This window comes from Megalobrama amblycephala, linkage group LG10 (assembly GCF_018812025.1).
Source record: "Megalobrama amblycephala isolate DHTTF-2021 linkage group LG10, ASM1881202v1, whole genome shotgun sequence".
Lineage (NCBI taxonomy): Eukaryota > Metazoa > Chordata > Actinopteri > Cypriniformes > Xenocyprididae > Megalobrama > Megalobrama amblycephala.
Genome location: NC_063053.1, coordinates 7,548,642 through 7,570,770, shown reverse-complemented (window position 1 = coordinate 7,570,770; position 22,129 = coordinate 7,548,642). Strand labels below are relative to the sequence as shown.

Genomic DNA, 22,129 nt, shown 5'->3' with positions numbered 1-22,129 from the left:
ACGGAGAATAATGAACAGCACTTAGTTCATTTTTAAAAAAAATGGCGTTTATCGGTTTTTGCAAATGAACTCTTCACGTGCTTCTTTTGATAACTGAACATTATTTTGTAAAATAGTATAAATTTCTCCTGAGAGTTGATCATAAAGGAGGGGCTGGTGATGGGCCACTAATTTATTCCATAAACCTTTTGGTGGTTTTAGGATTCTAAAGCAGAGGAGCTCTTGTTACGTCTTGTATCTATGTTAAATTCTTATTATTGTTATTCTTTTTCTGTCCACAGCTTTCAAACACACCTCTTTTGAACATTCACCATGTTCAGAAAAGGATGCTCATAATTTATGTTCCACCATGCGATTGTCTGGGGTTCCAGACATAGGAAGCCAATTCCCAGACTTCCACTCTACAGTCCCGTACACCCAGAGTAACACATGCCGCACACCTCCTGTGGGCTCTGGCTTTGGCATGTCCGTGTTCCCTCAGCATGATCCCTCTGGAAGAACTGGCCACAGCAACGATCCTCCTCCTTTTCGACACGAGGCCATCAGGCAGATGACCGAACCGTTCAGAAACCCGTATCCAAACGACCCTGTAAGAATGAATCCGAAATGCTCACCCTCGTTCAAATCCGAGCCTGAGGAAATGCGGTGCTTCCAGGGCGGGGCAGCTTCCACCCCACTCTCCCCGCCGACGGCTGAGGGTCTCCACAGTCGCTTGAACTGCCCGCCCGTTACGGCACAACCCATGACCCCGGAGGTGGTTAGAGCAGAGGAGGTGTGGTCGGACAGCGAGCACAATTTCCTCGACGGGAATATCGGCGGGGTCGCAGTGGCTCCTTCCCACGGCTCCATCCTGATCGAATGCGCTCGACGGGAGCTGCACGCTACCACTCCCATCCTGCGACCCAACCGCACCCATCCCACCCGCATCTCTCTGGTCTTCTACCAGCACAAGAGCCTGAACGCCCCGGGCCACGGCCTGCAACAGTGGGAGGCTAAAATGGCCGAGAAGGCCAGGGAGAAAGAGGAGGCAGAGCGTCTAGGACTCAACGATAGGTCAAAGGCCATGGATTCGGATACGGAGAGCGAAAACGAGACTTATCCGGAAGAGAGACACAAGTTTCAGGTCCCTACACGTCAATCGCTAACAGTTACTCGTGACGGCCTCGTCGTGTCAGCACCCTACTCCCTCACGCACGTCACTGGGCCTTACAACCGCTGGACGTGAAATTCTCTGTGCTTGTCTAGCTAATGCCTTACCTCAGCTAGTTCTCATCCTTTCACGGCCGTTTTTACGTATGCCCTTTTTTTTTATTTGTGCTTTTCATCTCAGCTTTTACGACTACCGTTTGTGGGTTTTTAACTGTGAGTTTTGGTGTGTATGTCTGTGTTTTTTTTTATTGTAAAGAGATGGTGCTCAGAACAGATGTTATAAAACTGGTTTTATACATATAGATGAAATTAGTGCATAGTAAATGTGATTATTTATTCTGATCATTTTCAAAACTATTTTGTAATTTAATTTCTGGTCCAAGCCTGTTTACTGCAATAGGAGTTTGTCATCCTTTAAATGACGTGTGTAGTAAACACTCCGAATTGACATTGTCAAATGTGAATTCTATTTTCATGTCTCAGCCTTGGGTGCTCTTTTGGCCGACATTTGCTAGTTGCTATTTTATGGTGCCATTGTAACAGTAAGGCTAAATGACCGATACGAAACACACACGGGTCATTACAGGAACTTTCCGTTAGTTTTTTAGGGGTATTCGTGTTGGTATTGAAGGTACATTGTTTCGGCATTGTGAAACATAGTACGCGGCGGCATCGTTTAAAGGGATAGTTCACCCAAAAATGAAAATTCTGTCATCATTTACTCACCCTCAAGTAGTTCCAAACCGGTATGCATTTCTTTGTTCTGCTGAACACAAAGAAAGACATTTGGAAGAATGTCAGTAAGCCCTCCATTTACTACCATAGTAGGAAAAATAAATACTATGGCAGTCGATGAGGGGTGAGATCTGTTTGGATACTTGCAAATGTCTTTTCTTTGTGTTCAGCAGAACAAAGAAATGCATACCGGTTTGGAACTACTTGAGGGTGAGTAAATGATGACAGAATTTTCATTTTTGGGTGAACTATCCCTTTAAAAAAGCACTTGTATCTTCAGACCAACTTGACCGTTGAAGTGCCCAATATGTACATTTGGTTTATCCATCATCAAGTATCTACAGTCAGCATGTGTTTGGTGATTATGAAACTTTGCATATTTAAGCAATAATCATGGAAGGGTTTATGCTGCATTTTGGCAACTGGTTAATTTCTGGCACTTGTGTAAAAGTTTATATTATTTGGTCCCAATTTTTGAGTTTTCTTTATTTGTAACTCCCAAAGAGGTTGAAACATGACTTGAAAACAGCTTAATCATTTTATACAATTCAAGCGTGTTAAGTTATATTCAAACAAATTTACTGTATGTTTTTACTGGTGCTTTTAAAGAGATCCCATGACACCTGTTGAGATGTTATTTCATATGTTTTTATTGCTGCATAGTGCATTTTTATTTGAAATCAATCACTTTTTGGTGCGGGGGGTGGGGTGGATCAGTGTCTGTGCATTTTTGTACACATAAAAGTTTGTTCAGTTTTATTTAGGTGCGTTGAATAAGAAGCTCTACTTTAAAACGAATGACTTCGTAATTGCATGTGTATCCAGAGGCCTAGTCAAAATACTGGCTTAATCAAAAGGTTTACATTACTCTTACATGAGTTTTAAAATGAACATGCGGCTAAAAAATGTCTTTTTAATTTCTTCAAGGTGCTAAAGAGTGTACGTCAGTGTTCAAAACCATTGTACACCCAAAATGCTGTTCTTACTTCAGCACTTGATACAACATCGTTTCAAATAGGTTGTGAGAAATTTTACATATTATCTATGAAAATCTGTTTTAACTAGTACTCTAGCTGCAACACGGATAGAAAAGCTCAACAATAACCCAGTGTTTTGGGGAACTTGAAGTCACAGAGTGGCATTTGTACGTTCACGCTACTGTCTCTTCAATTAAATATATTTTTGCTGAACAATTAAACTGTTGTTTTTGTGTCAAACCATGATGTGTAAGAAAAAAAAGCCTGGGTTTTGTAGCTCAGGGAAAGGCTTTTAGTGCTCATTCAGTGGTGCTTATTCATAGTACCAGAGTCCCCTAGCATTGACAAATCACATGTAGGTGCTGCACTAGTTGGATCTTTCATTTTAGGGGTGCTGAATGTTTTACTCAGCTTGAACATCATTAGATCATGTTATGTTATTGAGTGTTTTCCTCTTGACTTTATGTGGCACAAATAATACTATGACCTCACAGTCCCCTGATGCTAATCGACTGACTCTGAATTGTCAGTACTACGAACATCATATAGCCTAAGGGATTTACCAATGCAATTCGTTTCAAAGCTCACTGATTTTATGCATTTTTCTAAGCTATTGTTTTCCAAGCTATTGTTTTACATGAATGATGGGTTGGTTTTCATGTTGCTGTTCAAAACCTGCATTTTCCACATAAGATTTATCTAACATATTTTATATTTGGCTCATAGGATCTTTTTTTTTTTTTTTTTTTTTTTGAGTTCAGATGATTGAACATGGCCCTCAGAGCAACAGTCTATAGTGAAAACATGTTCCAAAAGAAATGCATCTTGTTACATTCCTTTTCAAGTTAATATATTCACATTAGATGTCTCTTGCATGTTTTTTTTTTTTTGCCTTCTTTGTTGTATTTTTCCCCTCTTTTCTCAGGTCTCTGTGTGTAACTTTGGACATAAGCTTCTAGGACTCTTGCATTGTCTTCCAATTAAATTCTCCAAAATTTTTATTTACTTTTGTTTCTATTTTGTGAAATGGAAAAGTGGTTCCCCTTAAAACATCTTAATGTATATTATCAGTTTGACAATTCTCTTCTGTGTATGTTGAATGAAAGCTGAAGTGTGTAATTCCTGCACCACTAGTGTCACCAAACAGAAATGCATAAATAATCACTGTTTTCAAACAGGTTTCCCCCTCAATCTCCCAGATAGATTGGTTGATCCAAAGTTGTTGTGTTGGGCTGGTCGTGGTGCTCAAACAGCAGAGTAATGTGTTCATACAGCCCAAAGATTAAGATGTTTAATTTTGGGGAGAATTCAGCCTACCATTTGCTTAGTTACTTATTTGTCACGTATTCAACTTATTTTAGCATCAAAAAAATTACACACTTCACCTTTAAGTATGAATGTAAGCCTCCACAGGCACTGTTGTTGTATAATGTGGAATTTTAAACCTCTTCAAAACAAACAAGAACATATTATGACTTGAAGACTTGTTTATTATGTGACTTGAAATGATTTGTCAAGGAAAGAAAACACCAGCTTTTGAGATTTTTCTTTTAGAAAATAAAATGCACAGTAGTTGTACAGTACATGCGAAGAGTGAGGCTTTTCCATTTGCACATTTTTAAATGATTTTTCAATCCTTATACTAAATGCATAAGTCTAAGAAAGTACTAAAAACTTCAAAAACACATTGAAATCTGTCTAATACATTCTTCACAACAAAGTATGAGAAATAAAGAGAAATTAGCAGTAATTCATCAAGCATATGAGCATTTATTATTTTGCTTTTCTATCATATGGTTTTTTATATTGTGTATTTTCATTGTACCAAAGATAAAATATCTTGAATATTAGATATTTTTAACCGATTTTTGAAAATATCATTCAATATGGATTATGTCCAAAATTGTCTTTGGCTCATATCTGCCAAATGATTTCAGGTAGGGATGCACCGATCCGCCTTTTTCACTTCCGATACCGATCCCGATACCTGGGATTCAGTATCGGCCGATACCGATCCGATCCGATCTTCAAGTAATAAGAAAAGCGCTAAATTACCTAATAAACTGTATGCCTCACTTAGGGCTGTGACGGTCGGCATGACAACCGCGCCACCGCGGTCGTGGAGTGTCACCGGCGGTAGTGTGGCGTGTATATAATATATAATCTCAAAGGTCGGGTTAACCGAGAATTTTCCGTCATTGATGGAATTTTTTTTTAGCAGTGACGGAAAAAATCTGCAGCCTGTCTGTCATTTTGACAGATTACTGAGGCTGATGTAACTTAACAGTAATTCCCACCCCTGTCCAGTAGGTGGTGAGTGTGCTCCAGTGTGGCAGCAGAGCGTGAGTTCAGTATCCAGAATAAAATGAAAACGATGCCTTTGATTACACACACCCAGTTTGTCCATTTTATTATATATTATATTATAATACTTATGCTTACATAAAGTTTCTAATCCGTTTTGTTTTAAATAGTTTTTATTTTTGTTATTGCTGACTAAGTTTATGGTCAATGAATGGCTTTTCCTACGTGACATTGTTTACAACACTGATTGAACTGACGTGATACAGATTTCGGTAAGCTACTGCAACTTTCAACATATTTTTTGATTTTCATTCATGTTTATTTCCTTCTGTAAAGTAGTAAAGAAGAAGAGATGATCACGTTCACTCACGATCCTCAAAAAGTGTTGAGATGAGATGTAAGATGATGAACTGAAAAGTGACGCAGACTTTAACTTTTCATAATACTTTCTTTTCATAATATAAATAATTGCATAGCCTATGCCTATTTGTTTATCTTATACGTTTGTGAATACATATGAAAATGTGGATGAAATCAGAAGCTATTAAATGTCTTATAATTAAAATATAAAAATTAAAATGATGCAGCAACATATGATAGATAGGACAGAACAAAAAAAAAATGCTATTAAACAATCTTTCATTGCGCAAAAATATTATAATATGAACGGCTCCCATGAGCGGCACAAAGCGCTTTTATGCGTATCCCGTGTGCAGAATGATGTGCTTGAAGCACCATGGAATCAGCGCGCAGCGGCAGCGCTCCGCAGTGAAAAGTTCAAAGCACAAAGTGAAGAAATATTAATGCGTATTGTATTACCGGTATCTTGATTAAGTATAATAATAGAAACATTGATTCATCTTGGAGAGAGTTTCATTGTGTTGACTGTCGTAACTGAACGCGACACGCAGTCTGAATGCTGAATGGAGAGTGACTGACAGCCGCAGCGGAGGGAGGCCTTTACGTGAACTTTAATTTAACAACTAAAATATTCATCTGTACCTCAAATTAAACTATGGAATGGCTTCAGAACACTTGGAATATAGTGCACAGAAACTTTATGGTGCTTTTTAATGTGTTTGTGCCTTTTGTAGAGCTTAACAACAACAGAATAGTACACGCACAATATCGGATTTTGGATCGGTCCCGTCCGGCCGATACCCGATCCGGCAAAAATGGCAGTATCGGCGCCGATACCGATCTGAATATCGGATCGGTGCATCCCTAATTTCAGGAATAAAAATTCCCTAAATATTTTATTATAAAGAGTGATGATTAACAGGAAATTTAAATTAAATTGCCATAGCTCAGCTACTTTTTTTCCTGAAAGGAAAATTGTATGACCTTGAGATTTGAAGGAATTCGCTAATTCAGTTGTACTTTCACGGCTCCTACAGTATGTCACAAACATGTGCTCTACCAGTACACCATAACTAGAGTAGTGCATTTAATCATCAACAGTTTTTAGTGCCCTCTATTGGCAGAATTTGATTAATTTTAGTGTGCATCCTGATGACCCAAATGCACGTATATTAAGTTTTGTTAAGTTTTTATATTATGCAGGTCAATATACAAAAACTCCATTGACATGTATCTAAAAAAGACACAAGAATCACACTTGATAACTTATCAGGAATGTCACAAGTTAATACTCACAAATTTTGTGAATGTTGGATGAATACCCTTACAAAATTGGGCTATTAGTATACTTCTTTTAAAACTAAAAGAAATTATACTTTCATTATATTATACTAGAAAGTATACTTTCATCATCTGATCTCTCTGACACATCTCACAAAGGAACAAAACTGCCATTGAAATCTCATAATGAAACAAAACTGACAGTCGTTGAGATCTCGTAAAGGAATAAAACTGTCCATCCTTGAAATCTCATAAAGAAACAAAACCCACTGTTTTTGAAATCTCGTAAAAGAACAAAGAAACAAAACCGGCGCCATTGAAATCTCGCAACCGAAAAAAAACAGACCATCATTGAAATCTCGTAATGGAACAAAACTGACACTGAAAACTGACTGTCATTGAAATCTCATAACGGAATAAAACTGACCATCATTGAGATCTCTTAATGGAACAAAACCGACCGTAATTGAGATCTCATAAAGGAACGAAACTGACTGCTATTGAGATCTCCTAAAGAACAAAACTAACCATCATTGAAGTCTCATAACGAAACAAAACCGACTGTCTTTGAAATCTTGTAAAAGAACAAAGAAACAAAACTGACCATCATTGAAATTTCAAAATAGAACGAAACTGACATTGACAACAGACAATCATTGAAATCTCATCACAAAACAAAACCAACAGTTTGACTATCATTTAAATCCCATAACGGAATAAAACTCATAACAAAACAAAACTGACTGTCTTTGAAATCTTGTAACAGAATAAAACCGACCGTCACTGAAATCTCGTAAAGGAACAAAACCGACTGTCATTGAGATCTCACAAAGAACAAAACCGACCGTCATTGAAATCCGACTGTTATTGAAATCTCGTAATGGAACAAAACTGACACTGAAAACCAAACTTCATTGAAATCTTGTCACAAAACAAAACCAACAGTTTGAATCATTTCAAACTCCACTGTCTTTGAAATCTCATAACTGAATAAAACCGACCTTCATTGAAATTTCACAACAAAACAAAACTGACTGTCTCTAAAATCTCGTAACCGAACAAAACCGACCTTCATTGAAATTTCACAACAAAACAAAACTGACTGTCTCTAAAATCTCGTAACCGAACAAAACCGACCATCATTGAAATCTCATAATGGAACAAAACCAACTGTCACTAAAATCTTGTTAAAAAACAAAGCTGACCATCATTAAAATTTCATTAGGAAACAAAACCAAGTGGTATTGAAATCTCGTAATGGAAAAAAATGGCCATTACTTAAATTTCATTAAGGAACAAAACTGACTCACATTGAAATCTGAGAATGAAAACAAACAACCGTCATTGAAATCTCATAACCCGTCATTGAAATCTCATAACCGAATAAAACTGACCGTCATTGAAATCTCGCAACAAAACAAAACCGACTATTTTTGAAATCTCATAAAAGAACAAAACCGACTGACACTGAAAACCGACCGTCATTAAAATCTCATAATGGAACAAAACCAACTGTCATTAAAATATTGTTAAAAAACAATGCTGACTGTCATTAAAATCTCAATAGGAAACAAAACCAAGTGGCATTGAAATCTTATAATGGAAAAAAAATGGCTATTACTTAAATTTCATTAAGGAACAAAATCGACTGTCATTGAAATCTGGGAATGGAAAAAACCGACCGTCATTGAAATCTCATAAACCCAGCAAAACCAACCATCATTGAAATCTCATAACCCAGCAAAACCAACCGTCACTGACATCTCACAACTGAACAAAACGGACCGTCATTGAGATCTTGTAACCGAACAAAACTGGCCATCATAGAAATCTCATAATCGAACAAAACCAACTGTCATTAAAATCTTGTTAAGAAACAAAACCGAGTGACATTAAAATCTTGTAATGGAAAAAAAAACAGCCGTTATTGAAATCTCGTAGAGGAACAAAACCGACCGTCCATTGAAATCTCATAACCGAATAAAATCGAACGTCAGTGAAATCTTGTAACGGAACAAAACCAACTGTCGTTAAAATCTCATAAACAAAACATAGAAAGAAACAAAACCATCTGTCTTTAAAATCTTATAAAGGAACAAAGGTAACGAAAGTAAGTAACGAAACTGACTGTTATTGAGATCTCACAACTGAACAAAACCGTCAACCACTGAGAGATCTAGAGAGAGAGATCTAGTATAGGACCAAAATCAACCATCATTGAAATTTCCTAAAGAAACAAGCCGACCGTCTTTGAAATCTCGTAAAGGAACCAAAAAAAAACCATCGTCAAGATCTCATAATGGAACAAATCTGACCGTCATTGAAATCTCATAAAGGAATGAAACCGACCAACAGTTAAATATTGTAATAGAACAAAACAGAGCATCTTTGAAATCTCGTAAAGGAATGAAACCGACTGTCATTAAAATCTTGTAAAAGAACAAAACATAGAAAGAAACAAAACCATCTGTATTTGAAATCTTTGAAAGGAACAAAGGAACACAACCTACCGTCATTGAGATCTCATAATGAAAAAAAGTCCATCATTGAACTCTTGTAATGGTAAATCTAAAAAAAAAAAACGTCATTGAAAACTGACAGTCATTGAAATCTCGTAATCGAACAAATCTGACTGTCACCAAAATCTCATAAAGGAACAAAACAGTCTGTCATTGAAATCTTGTAAAGGAAGAAAACTGACCATCATTGGGATCTTGTAAAGGAACAAAACAGACTGTCATTAAAATCTTGTAAAGGAACAAAACCAACTATCATTAAGATCTCGTAAAGGAACAACAGTGACCATCATTGAAATCTCATAACAAAATGAAAACGATTCAGATCCTGAAACTGAATGTCACTGAACACTTATAATAGAGCAAAACCGATCAGAAGATTAAAAAATATATATTATTCTAAGATGACACACAAAGACATCAAGAATCAGCACATGAATCTCAACAAAGGTGAATCAAAGGAAAATCAAAAGTGTCATGCCGCAATGCATGCTTGGAACAATAGTACAAATCTCCCAGCATCAAAGCATGAATAAATTATGTAGCTGAATTGTCCTATTATTTTCTAATTATAATTCTAACAATTTTATTTTTGTTGTTGTTTTTATTCTGTCTTTTAGTAGCTTTTTGTGATGTCCAGAGTTGATCTGATTGTCTGAATATTTTGTCACCATTGTAGAGATTCATATGCTGATTGCACATATCTGTGTATGTCATTATAGTCTGTTGTTTTCTGCTTATTTTTTTTATCTTCAATCTTTTAACTAATTTCTGCAATATAGTGTGATCTCATGTTGCTGTAAAACAGGGATTATAATTCAAATATTAATGGCACAACACAATTATTACATCCAAATGATATCAGTGATTCTGGCCTTTTTGCAATGATTATAAAACCATCCTCTGATCCGGCCGTCATTGAAATCTCGTCACAAAACCAACAGTTTGCATAACTCGACTGTCATTGAAATCTCGTAACGGAATAAAACTCATAATTAAACAAAACTGACTGTTTTTGAAGTGTAATTAAACCTGACAGTCATTGCAATCTTGTAACCGGACAAAACCTACCATCACTGAAATCTCATAAAGGAACAAAACCGACAGTCATTGAGAGCTTTTAAAGGAAAAAAAAACGATACACAACACAACTGTTTCCAACACTGATAATAAATCAGCATATAAGAATGATTTCTGAAGGATCATGTGACACTGAAGACAAGAGTAATGGCTGATTAAAATTCGGGTGTGCATCACAGAAATACTATTTTTAAGTATATTAAAATAGAAAACCATTATTTTAAATTCTAATAATATTTCACAATATTACTGTTTTTCTGTATTTTTGATCAAATAAATGCAGGCTTGATGAGCATATGAGACTTCTTTCAAAAACATTAAAAATAGTAATGAAAAAAAAAATAGTGTGCCTCCATGTAAGTTGTAAGAACTAAATAAAATACATTTATGATGTGAAACTAACTAACTAACTAACTGCATGGTATGTGATGTAATGTAGGGATTATTTTTGCCCCAGGGTAACACCCCTTATTTTCTGGGGTTTATTTTAACCCTTTATTCAGTACAGTTTATGGTGACTGTACTGGGGCGGTGGCCGGTATATGATGTGCTATGGACTATTTTACACCAGGGTTACACCCCTTATATTCTGGGGGTTATTTTAACCCTTTATACAGTACTGCTTATTGCGACTGTACTGGGGCGTCAGGACCCACTTAGGCCACAGGCTGATCAGGCCTGCTGGCCTCTCGAACACCTCTTCCAGCAGCTACCCAGTCTACCCAGGAGGTTTCCCATTCAGATATAGACCAGGCTCAACCCTGCTTAGCTTCAGTGGGTGTGCAGGTGAAAGCTGCAGGTTGACCGCTGCAGAGCTTCTCAAGCATTTTTCTAACCATAGACCCTCTTACGTAGAAATATAAATCTCAACAATGGTGACATACATACTTCATGCCGCAGTGCATTCTATAACAGACTATTAAGTTGAAATTAACTGTATTACATCTACATGATCCAAAAACCAAAAACACTCTGTGTAAGATTAGACCACTAGATGAGAACCTCTTCAAGTTGTCAACATCACCTGACCACATTTTCCCTTATTATTATTGCCACAGCTAACACAATTTCAGCAGCAAGAGAAAAACTAACATTAAATGTACATTTACACACCAACAATGTACTAAAAACGGAAACGTTTTTTCTTGTCAAAGTAGAAGTTTGTGAAGATGATACTGTTAACTGCAAAAATGTGAATCAGTGATCCTACAGAAATGAGGTCCAATAGTGTTGCAACAACCAGAAATTTTGAAAACAGTTTGTACTCAAAACATTTTGAAGTTCTACGTTACAGACACACACAGACTAGAGGTCTACAAAGAAGACCCGAGACCCGAGGACCCGGGACCCGTACGGGTTCGGGACTATATTTTAAATGGTCAGCCGGGTCCGGGTCGGGTCCTAATCTATTACTTCGGTTCCCGGGTCTGATTAACATTGTGTGTATACCCGAGCCGATTTGATTCGGAGATCACCCGGCCGTGTTCAGAGTCAGTCAGCGCTGTGCGTGTTTTGTAACTTGCAAAGTATGAGCCGGGAAATAAGGTGAAAAAACACGAGTGACCGCAGCCATCAGAAGCAGAGCGGGCGGAGTTAATGCAAGCGACCGGTGATGATCATCGAGTTTTACTATTCCTATCGTGTGCAACAGTAATGCAAACAAACTTCAAATCTCAAGAACTGCTTGTAGCCTTGCACATTCGCATTTAAATAACATAGCCTATTTCAAATCATTAACAAAATATGAACTATCACACGAATGTTTTCTGTGACGCTTAAAGCTTATGTTTCAGGTTGCTCCAGCTAACGCGCATGTCTCAATCATGCGAGCGCACTTTCTTTCTCCTGTTTTTATAATAACATTATGCCGTCTTGTTATATCTAAAGTTTTGGTCAGACTCGGCTCAGAAAGCACAGAAATGACCGCAAATAAGTAATGCTAACGTCAGCGGCCATATGTCACTGAACAAGCAATCGTTATTATAGTTCAAAAGGGCAAACAGTCAAAGTTATTTTATTATGTGAGTTGACTCGAGTCTCGAGATACAACGAAATAATGCAAAACTGCAAAGTTGCATTTGTCATCGTGACAGCAAGAGAACTTTTAAAGCTGGAATAATGAGTGGATTAAGCATTTCAATCGGCAAGAGAGGAATAACGGATGAACTTTCTTGGCAAGTGCATCACAGTCAGGTACAAGGGAAAAAGCTATAGCCTAATATTAGGTAAGACAACACGTTTTATTTTCGCAACTTGTTTATTGACTTATTAATAGCAATTTGCTGTGGAATAGACCTATGTGCCAATCGGGTCCAGACGGGTCCGGTCGGGTTCGGGTCCAGCTTAGACGGGTCCGGGTTGTACATTTATGGCATTTCTCGGTTCTGCACGGGTTCGGGTCCAACTTTCAAAATAATAGTCGGGCCGGGTCGGTTCCGTGTAGCACATTTACGGGTCTCTTCGGGTTCGGGTATGAATTTTTGGACCCGTGAAGACCTCTAACACAGACATCAAGAATTGGCGTATGAATCTCAACAATGGTGACAATCAAAAGCTTCATGCCGCAATGCATGCTGGGTACCAGCATAGTACAAGACTCTTCCATAACTCCTAGCATGCATTGCAGCATGAATAAATTATACAGCTGAATTAATCTGGTTATTTTCTCTAATTCTTACAATTTGTTTTTATTTTTGCTGTTGTTTTTGTGTGTTTGTAGTTGATCTGTTTATCTTTTTTGTTGATTGTCACTAGGGTTGTTCCGATTCCGATACTAGTATCGGAAATACCACAGATACCACAAAAATTTCTGGCATCGGTATCGGCGAGTATTTAAACTCACGTACCGATCCGATACCATTTTCTTAAACAATACCTAGTTGTGCCCGCTATCTTTGCTCAACGCAGCAAATCGGAAATCAATTCTTCTTCGCGGCTCAGTATTTCAGACCAGTAAAACGGCGACATGTCTCATATGCAATGCTGCAATTTCGAGTGGCACAAGTATTGGCAACTTTAACACAAATAACTTAATAAAGCATTTGAAGACGCGTCACCCCGCGCAACACGATGGTTACATAAAGCTAATGCTGCGTTCACACCAGACGCGAATGAAGCGATAAGCGTGAGTGATTTACATGTTAAGTCAATGCAAAGACGCGAATTGACTTCCTGCTGCGCGATTCGCGTGAATGACGCGGTGCGAATTGAGCGATTCGGGCGTTTGGCGCGCTTAAGATGGAGAAGGATGAGGCGTGCCAGCTTCATTCAAACAAAGAGAAAAGTTTTCAAAAGACAAATAAAGATAACCGACAAAATTGTCGGGTTTATTGTTCTGGATGACCAGCTGCTGTCAGTCGTCGAAAACGTGAGATTTTTATTTAACAAAATTGTTTCTGGACTTCAAGTTTTAAAGAGATTATTTTCTTATATAATTATATTCCTTTGTTGCACTGTTTTTATAGTTATATTGTAAAACTAATATACCTTTTTCAGTTTACAGTGTTAGATTTGTGGCTGCATTTGAAGTTCTTTTTCACTTAAAATAAATAAATAATATAACTGACAATGTCAGATAATAAAAATATCAGATGTCAGATAATAAAAATACTCTAGTTCACTGTATGTTTTTGTTCTTGTTTTATTAAGGGATAAGTCTGAAGCACACCATAAATAATTCTATCAATTCATACAGGGCTAGTAGTATATATATACAGATACACACCTAGGTATCGGATCGGTACTCGGTATCGGCGATACCCTGAGCTCAGGTATCGGAATCGGTATCGGGAATGGAAAAGGGGTATCGGAACATCTCTAATTGTCACCATTGTTGATTCATATGCTGATTTTTGTGTGTGTCTAATTGCTCCTATAGATCAAAGTTTTTTGTGTTGGTGATGCAGTGACAATCTCTTTGTTAAGTACTTTAGCACACGTGTGTTATTGCTAGCTAACGATGATCTGCAAAGATTTGATCCATCATAAACGTACTCCACATGGCTCTGGGGGGGTTAATAAAGGCCTTCTGAAGCGATGTGTTTGAGTAAGAAAAATATGCATATTTAACAAGTTACAAAGTAAAATATCTAGCTTCCACCAGACTGCCTTCAGAAGGCCTTTATTAACCCCCTGGAGCCATGTGGAGTATGTTTATAATGGATGGATGCACTTTCTTCAGCTTCATACTCGTTGTTCCCATTTACTGCCATTATAAAGCTTGGATGCATCAGGATATTTGTTAATATAACTTTTCTGTGTACATCAGAAAGAAGAAAGACATATACACCAAGGATGGCTTGAGGCTGAGTAATGCTTGGGGTAATTTTCATTCTAAAGTGAACTAATCCTTAAACTGGAACCACTTCAAGATTTTCGAAGTCATCATCTGGTTGGTTGAATTCTACAGGATGTTCGGAAGATGTGTGTGTCGTGTTTTTTAATGGTCTGCCTGGAAACAAATGCAGTGATGCCAAACCCCTCATGGAAGAAGAACGGCGTCATGTTTACAACTGTGACAAAGAGCGCTTATCAGGATCAACTAAAATCTGAATTTTCAAAACTATGTGAAGCTTGCAGCTCCATTGTTGCAGTAAACTTGCACAACGTTCTAGAATTAATCATTTATTAGATGCACGCCGGTCTGTTATTGTTGGGACGTTGACTTTACTTTTTCACACCCCTAAACAAAATATAAGGTAACTTATAACCTTAAACCTTCTTTCATAACTACTAAATAGCAGCTGAAAAACATGTCACTGCTGAATTGCCACAGACACAGAATTTCATCTTCTCTCAGTGATGTCTTTCAGAGTCCATATCATGAGAGGAATCACCTTTTTAAATATACATAGAAATACATATTTTCAGTCAAAACAATGAGTTGTTACTACTGTTGGTTCATTAGTAATGCTGAATACAATGTTAAACCCATTGATTTAATGTAAACTAAATTAAATCTATTCATTATGTAAGCAATAAGGTACGAGAGGCTGTGCTGTATCATGAATAAGTCACGGCTGAACGGCGTTGTTAGGTACAACGCAAAGCGGAGTAACCCCTTCAGCCGTGACTTATTCAGGATACAGCACTAGCCTCGAGTATCTTATTAATTTTATAAAACGGTTACCACACAATACAAATATTAAAGCCAAAAATATGTATCAATGCAACTTTCATGAAGTGAACTTTCACTAAGAGCCTTCCTTCAGCCGAAAAAAACAGTCCCTGACCGTGAACAGCAACAGAAGTTATATTATTACGCCATTAGATGGCGGCAAAGACTGTCTTTATGAGTGTGTCAGTAGCGAAGACTTTTACATTGAAAAGACTGAATTGTTGTGAACACGGAACAAGACGCAACTGACAAATGCTTTGACTAGCGCTGTCAGTCACGGGAAAACCCCTTAACTGTTAAAAGGACAAGATAATACATAGGACATTTAAACAGATTTTTTTATTACATAGGACTGACCTGAAGGATAATGCTAAATCTGAATGCAGGTAATAAATTTGCTTACTTTTTCTCGCAATACTCTTCTACATAATACAGTAAGCTTCAATGAACAATATCAATTGAGAACATACAGTTTACATTGCTAAGAGTGGTTGTTAAGGGTGTTGTGTAGTGATACACAGAACCGTTGGGTGAAGCGGTCATAGCCGTGTTTTATCATGAATAAAACACAGCAATGGCCAATCAGAATCAAGGACAGGAACTAACCGTCTTATAAACGTAAACAAATCATAAGTTTTTTCATTTTTATTTCTCACATTTTCACAATGTGCAGAGAGTGATTTCAATCCAATAAAGTCTTCAATGCATCACCACTAAACAGTGAGACTAAAAACAAGTTGTTTGTTAAATGAATGGCATTTTAGAGACTAGTTGCCATTGTTTCACAAATGCCTCATATGTACAATAAAAATAATTACACTCCACAAAGAAACAAAAAGCACCCCTTCAGAAATCATAATGTTTAATGGCAACACGCTAGATTTATAAACTACTATTTTCACCTTCCCCAAAGGTTCCCCTTGTCAATCAAACTTAACTACTAATTTTAGATTAAATTACTCTATTAAAGGTAATTCCATTTCTTTTGCGTAATCCGTCATGTCTGAACAAGAACTTTGCTCATTAGACACCTTCAGGCAAAACTTTTTCTCATGAGTCCGTAGAGTAGATAATTGGGTGAAACTCTTCCCACATGAAGAGCACTGGTGCGGCTGCTCTCCAGTATGAATTCTTTCATGAGCTTTCAGGGTTTCTGAACGAGAGTAACACTTTCCACAGTGTGAGCACTCGTACGGTTTCTCTCCAGTATGAACTCTCTCGTGAGCTTTCAGGTATTCTGACCGAGCAAAACTCCTTCCACAGTGCGAGCACTCGAAACATTTCTCTCCAGTGTGAACTCTCTCATGATCTTTCAGGTTCCCTGGCTGAGCGAATCTCTTTCCACAGTGTGAGCACTCGTAAGGTTTCTCTCCAGTATGAACTCTCATATGATATTTCAGGTTTCCTGACTGAGCGAAACTCTTTCCACAGAGTAAACACTTGTAAGGTTTCTCTCCAGTATGAACTCTCTCATGATCTTTCAGGTTTCCTGACTGAGCGAAACTCTTTCCACAGAGTAAGCACTTGTAAGGTTTTTCTCCAGTATGAACTCTCTCATGATATTTCAGGTTTCCTGACAGAGCGAAACTCTTTCCACAGTACGAGCACTCATACGGTTTCTCTCCAGTATGAATTCTCTGGTGTGTTATTAATTTGTCCAATTTAATAAAGGTCTTCCCACAGTCAACACAAATATAAGGTCTCGCGTCAGTATGAATACGCTGGTGAACTTGTAAAGTTTTCAGTAGTGGAAAACTCTTTCCACAAAAAGAACAAAAGTAAGGCTTCACATCTGCATGAACTTTAATATGCGCTCTTAAGCCTGACGCGAAAGTAAATGTTTTATCACACTGGTCACAGCTGAATAACTTCACTTCAGAGTGAGAGAACAGATGATCTTGGAGAACTTTTTTGGATGTGAAACTCTTTCCGCACTGAGTGCATGTGAACGGTTTTACTCCAGTGTGAATACTCATGTGCACATTTAAGGCTCTTTTATCAACGTACTTCTTTCCACACTGAGTGCATGCAAACAGATTTTCTCCAGTGTGAAATCTCATGTGTTTGTTAAGGTCTGATTTACGCATGTAACTCTTTCCACACTGAGTGCATATATAAGGCCTTTCTCCAGTGTGAATTCTCATGTGTATTTTAAGGATTGATTTATGTCTGAAACTCTTTCCACAGTCAGAGCAGGAGAAAGGTCCTTTGACACCAGCACTTATCTGTGTGAAATTCCTTTCAGTCTGTGAAATGACAGGGTTTCCATCTTCATTTATGAAGTGATAAGGTTTTTGAAACCAATGCTGTTTGTCTTCATTCACTTCCATTGGATCTAAAAATCAACATTTAAAATTCACATAAGTCAATTAAAGAAGCTCATTCTACTCCCTTTTCCCATCACATATCAGATCGCAAAGGCATTTTCAATAAAAATTCCAGAAAATATTCGAAAAGTGGAACTAAAGTGTCTAACGTGCGTTTAATAATAAAGTGTATATCAGTTAAGTTAGGGGTAGGTGTGGGGGGGGGGGGGGGGGCTTTATTGTCCCAATAAGGCAGCATCCACTTAATAATTTTAATAAATATAATCAGTTATACCCTGTGTTATTATTGGATTCCATTTAATGTACAACAACACTGAGGCAGACCTGCCAACCTTGTTTACAACAAGTCTACTAGTTTTAGATGTAGGTCCTATTGTTAGATATGTCAGTTTTCTTCTTAATGTTCCTCATCAGTCATTAAGGAGAATGAAGGAAAACACCAACCTGTTTGTTCTTCTGTATCTTCATCTTTTATTCTGCAGGGCTCTTCCTCAAACTCCATCTTTACATAAGTATGTCAGTAGTTTCTCCTGAAATAATTCCTCCTGCTTGCTTCTTTTTCTCCTGTGGGAAGATGGGAATATTCCCCAGCATTTAAACTCTCATGAATGACTGTGTGTGCGGCTTCACTGACTGAAGGTGTGAATTGTGGTCGCTGTTGCTCAATTAGCAGATTGATCAAATAGTAATTTAGAAACAATTCCATAATTTAAGTTTTAACATCTACAGTTGGTGTCATATGTGTAAATAGGGGCTAGTCCAGGGGTAGGCAAGTTCGGTCCTAGAGAGCCGCTGTCCTGCTGAGTTTAGCTCCAACCTTAATCAAACACACCTGAACAAGCTAATCAAGCTCTTCAGAATAACTAAGTCTATAGGTAGCCGAAGGTTTTTTTTCAGGGTTGGAGCTAAACTCTGCAGGACAGCGGCTCTCTAGGACCGAACTTGCCTACCTCTGGGATAGTCCTTGCAGAGTCAGCAAAAAGTTAAATTCAATCAGGGCTAGAATTTCGGCACGGGATTGCACATGATTTAAACCATTCCTGCAAGTTTAGCTTTTAAAGGTGCTCTAAGCGATCCTGGGTGGAGTAACTTCCTGTTGACGTTCGAAGTGTTGTCAAACAAAACAGAGGCTAGCTAGACCCTCCCTCCCCTCCGTGCTTCCTGAAACAGTCATGAACGCGCATTTAAAATCATTCTTGTCGGTTATTGGCTGGAGCATGTTTATTATGATTTGTGGTTAGGGCTGGGCGATATATCGCATGCGATTGTCACGCGCATTTCGTCAGTAAAGCCGGTTCCCTGATTACCGCTAAATCGCCATCACCTGCTTTCAAATGGAGCGGCATTTAATAAACAGAGCCGTAGTTCACTGATAAGCTACGCAATATTGCGTTCATTATCGAAGGCGATTCATCTGTGATAATGAACGCGATATTGCATAGCTTATCAGTGAACTACGGCTCTGTCTATTAAATGCCGCTCCATTTGAAAGCAGGTGATGGCGATTTAGCGGTAATCAGGGAACCGGCTTTACTGACGAAATGCGCGTGACAATTGCATGCGATATATCGCCCAGCCCTATTTGTGGTCCAGGCTGCACCAGTTTGTTTTTACTGCCGTTTTCGGAGCTTGTGGCGCCTACAGAAACCACGTTTTTTACAGTGTGTTCAGGGGACAGGCAGCTAGCGGATAGTGAGGAGATGTTTGCTGTACGTGACAAAAAATGTTTTGGCCTAAAAACGCGTGACATCGCTTAGAGCACCTTTAATCTCAGATCAAACTATAAAATAAATTCACAGACAAGAAAAGCGCATCAGAAAGAAAGAGGTGTATTTTGTATCAAGTTTTTTGACATTAATATATAGTTTAAACAGAGTTCTTAATGTCAATTTGAAGGAGAGCACGACAGATTATGTTATTAACGGTTCTGAGAACTGGAAATACACAGGTCGTAAAAATTATCCCCCACCCCCTCAAAAAATTACATATTGTGCCTTTAATCACTTAAAAAAAAAAAAAAAAGTGGGATAAAAGTTTTTTTTCTTTAGTAATGCCTTGTATAATCGATTTCACAGATTCACATTTGATACTGCATATTGCCCACTGTTCTTCAGAAAAATACTTAATAATTACTTATAATAACTATAATGAAATGATGAGATGTTATGTATCACTAGCCTACTTTATATAACTGTTATTTATTTATATGTCTTTTGTCTTTTCAAAAGTGGTGTTATTATCAGAAATGAGCTCTATATTTCCAGCACTGTTAAACAATCAATTCTTCAATTCCCACAAGAGTTCAGGAAGCTGAAAGAATATTGATGAGGGTTGATTGCTGTAATCAGACATCGATTAAACGTGTGAATGTGCGCAAATATGTGTGAAACGTCGGGAAGTGTTTTAGTTGTTATATCGTACGTCTGAAATAAACTATTCTTCTTCGGTTACACCCTTTGTTTACATTTATTCATTACATTAAATAGATATCACTCAACACAATTCATAATCTTTACACGATGTCATGTGCATAGCTTTTTGTTCATCATTAACGCGCATAATTTTCACCTTAAAACGTTAGTTCATTTCAATTCGGATGTGACATTCTGGATTCAATCTCTCTGAGTCGCATGGATTCACTCCGGTGTAGGTGTTTTGATTCAGTAAAATGAACTGACTCTTAAGAGTCATTCGTTCGCGAATCAGACACTGGCTCAATGCATGTATAAGATGTCAGATTTCTATTTCTCATAGTAAATAGTAAATGTACTCACAGTCTGATAGGATCCGGGCTGCCTTTAACTCTGTTTATTTAGACAGACCCTCAACCCCTCGATTGGACCGAGAAGCGAGTCGTCTTCTTCTGTTATTTAAATGGTGGTTGGTGGTTAGCATTTTCCACCACCTATTGGATTGGAGTATGGAGCACAACTTGATCGAAGTAATATGTCTAGATCATGCAGATATTAAGATACTGTTGAATACTTTGATCATGTTTTTAAGAGATTTTAGGTTGTTGTGTCAATGTTGTAATTTTACAGCACTGGGTCAAAGGGGTAGCAAAATTTGCCTGTGCACCTTACGCATTACATGGATAAATTGTACTTCTCACCTTTTACCAATTTACTTTTCTTTTCTTTTTTTGTCAGCAACAAAACATAATATTGATTTTAAATGTCTTCTTTGATACCATTTTGAGTTTCAATCAAAATGTAATGATTAAATAACCTCAAGTTTACTGAAGAAATACTTGTTTTTTTGTTTTTTTTTTGAGAATTTGAAAGTAGGCTATTTGTGTATTATTTGAAACTATCTGTATCTTATAATATATAAAATAATGTTTTCTTTTCTGGGCTTTGCTTGTTTGCCCAAATAACTACTTGAATATCATATTAAATGCTGGATGGCTTGTGTTGATAAATGGAACGCAATTCATTTTAAAACGTATTGTATTATAGAGAAAATTCTGTATTACTGTTACTAAAAATAAAGCTGCATCTGATTATGCTATGTTAGCTACTTCACAAAATAGTGTTTTTCTCTGAGGCATGGTAAAGCATGGTACTCGCAAAAAAATAAAGAAAATTAGATTTAAACAATAAGACTAAACGTGTTGAGCTATATAACAATAATTAGTTTTCGATCTATAAATATTAAAACTGTTGTTACCTTGTCTATTAAAATGTGTATTAAAAAGCGTCTTTGGTGTTTAATAAAACCGAAACCGAGGGTAACGCGGGTATGACGCAATTGACGGGCGACTCCTCACACGTCCCAGAGCCTTGGTTAAAATGGCAATTTTCTCACGATTTACAAATAGTTGCAAACATTTGGGATATTGTAAGTACTCAAGTGAACAAAATATATAACACTGACCTAGTGGTTTTTGGATATTTTACTGCAAAAATCTTACATATTGTACCTTTAAATACACTGTGTGGAGTACATTTATGATGGATGGATGTGGATGGAAGCACTTCTGCTTCATACTTATACTTCATGGCTCACTGCCATTATAAAGCTCAGATGAGAGTTGATGTTGTGGTGGACACTTAAAAAAATGGAATTGGAATAATATTTTAATGGTTGAGCTGCATATAAAAGCACCAAGAAAAAGATTCACACGGTATTTAATAGTATCCACAAGCTAAATCCTAAGAACTGCATGCAAACACAACCATGAACGAGACCGGACAAACGTGAACTGAAAACACATGACTTATGGCTTAGTGAGGCCTACATAGACAGCAATGCAATTGTAACTCTCAAGATCCATAAATCAGT

General features: G+C 37.4%; 2 protein-coding genes across 5 annotated transcripts in view; one reads left to right on the top strand and one right to left on the bottom strand.

Annotated features, from left to right (window-relative positions):
- The window catches only part of tet1 (tet methylcytosine dioxygenase 1), a 53,624-nt gene extending 49,170 nt beyond the window's left edge, over positions 1 to 4,454 (top strand). For all 4 annotated transcript variants that reach the window (XM_048204266.1, XM_048204265.1, XM_048204268.1 and 1 more), the window contains one exon: positions 282 to 4,454. In XM_048204266.1, the coding sequence (XP_048060223.1) occupies positions 282 to 1,225 (944 nt within the window). In that variant the 3' untranslated portion in view covers positions 1,226 to 4,454. The remainder of the gene's footprint in view (positions 1 to 281) is intronic.
- An 11,694-nt stretch (positions 4,455 to 16,148) lies between these two features.
- Positions 16,149 to 20,768, bottom strand: LOC125276627 (gastrula zinc finger protein XlCGF57.1-like). Its single transcript, XM_048204264.1, has 3 exons — positions 20,620 to 20,768; positions 18,290 to 18,409; positions 16,149 to 17,853 (listed from the first exon to the last, which is right to left on the bottom strand). The coding sequence occupies exons 2-3, from the start codon at positions 18,345 to 18,347 to the stop codon at positions 16,475 to 16,477; spliced, it is 1,437 nt and encodes a 478-aa protein (XP_048060221.1). The 5' UTR covers positions 18,348 to 18,409; positions 20,620 to 20,768; the 3' UTR covers positions 16,149 to 16,474.
- Positions 20,769 to 22,129: the final 1,361 nt, after the last annotated feature.

Excerpts from the sequence above, each read along its gene's own strand:
- LOC125276627 (XM_048204264.1), bottom strand. The coding sequence starts at position 18,347 with ATGGAGTTTGAGGAAGAGCCCTGCAGAATAAAAGATGAAGATACAGAA. Across the intron at positions 17,854-18,289 it reads AGATACAGAAGAACAAACAG|ATCCAATGGAAGTGAATGAA; the intron begins GTTGGTGTTTTC and ends GTTGATTTTTAG.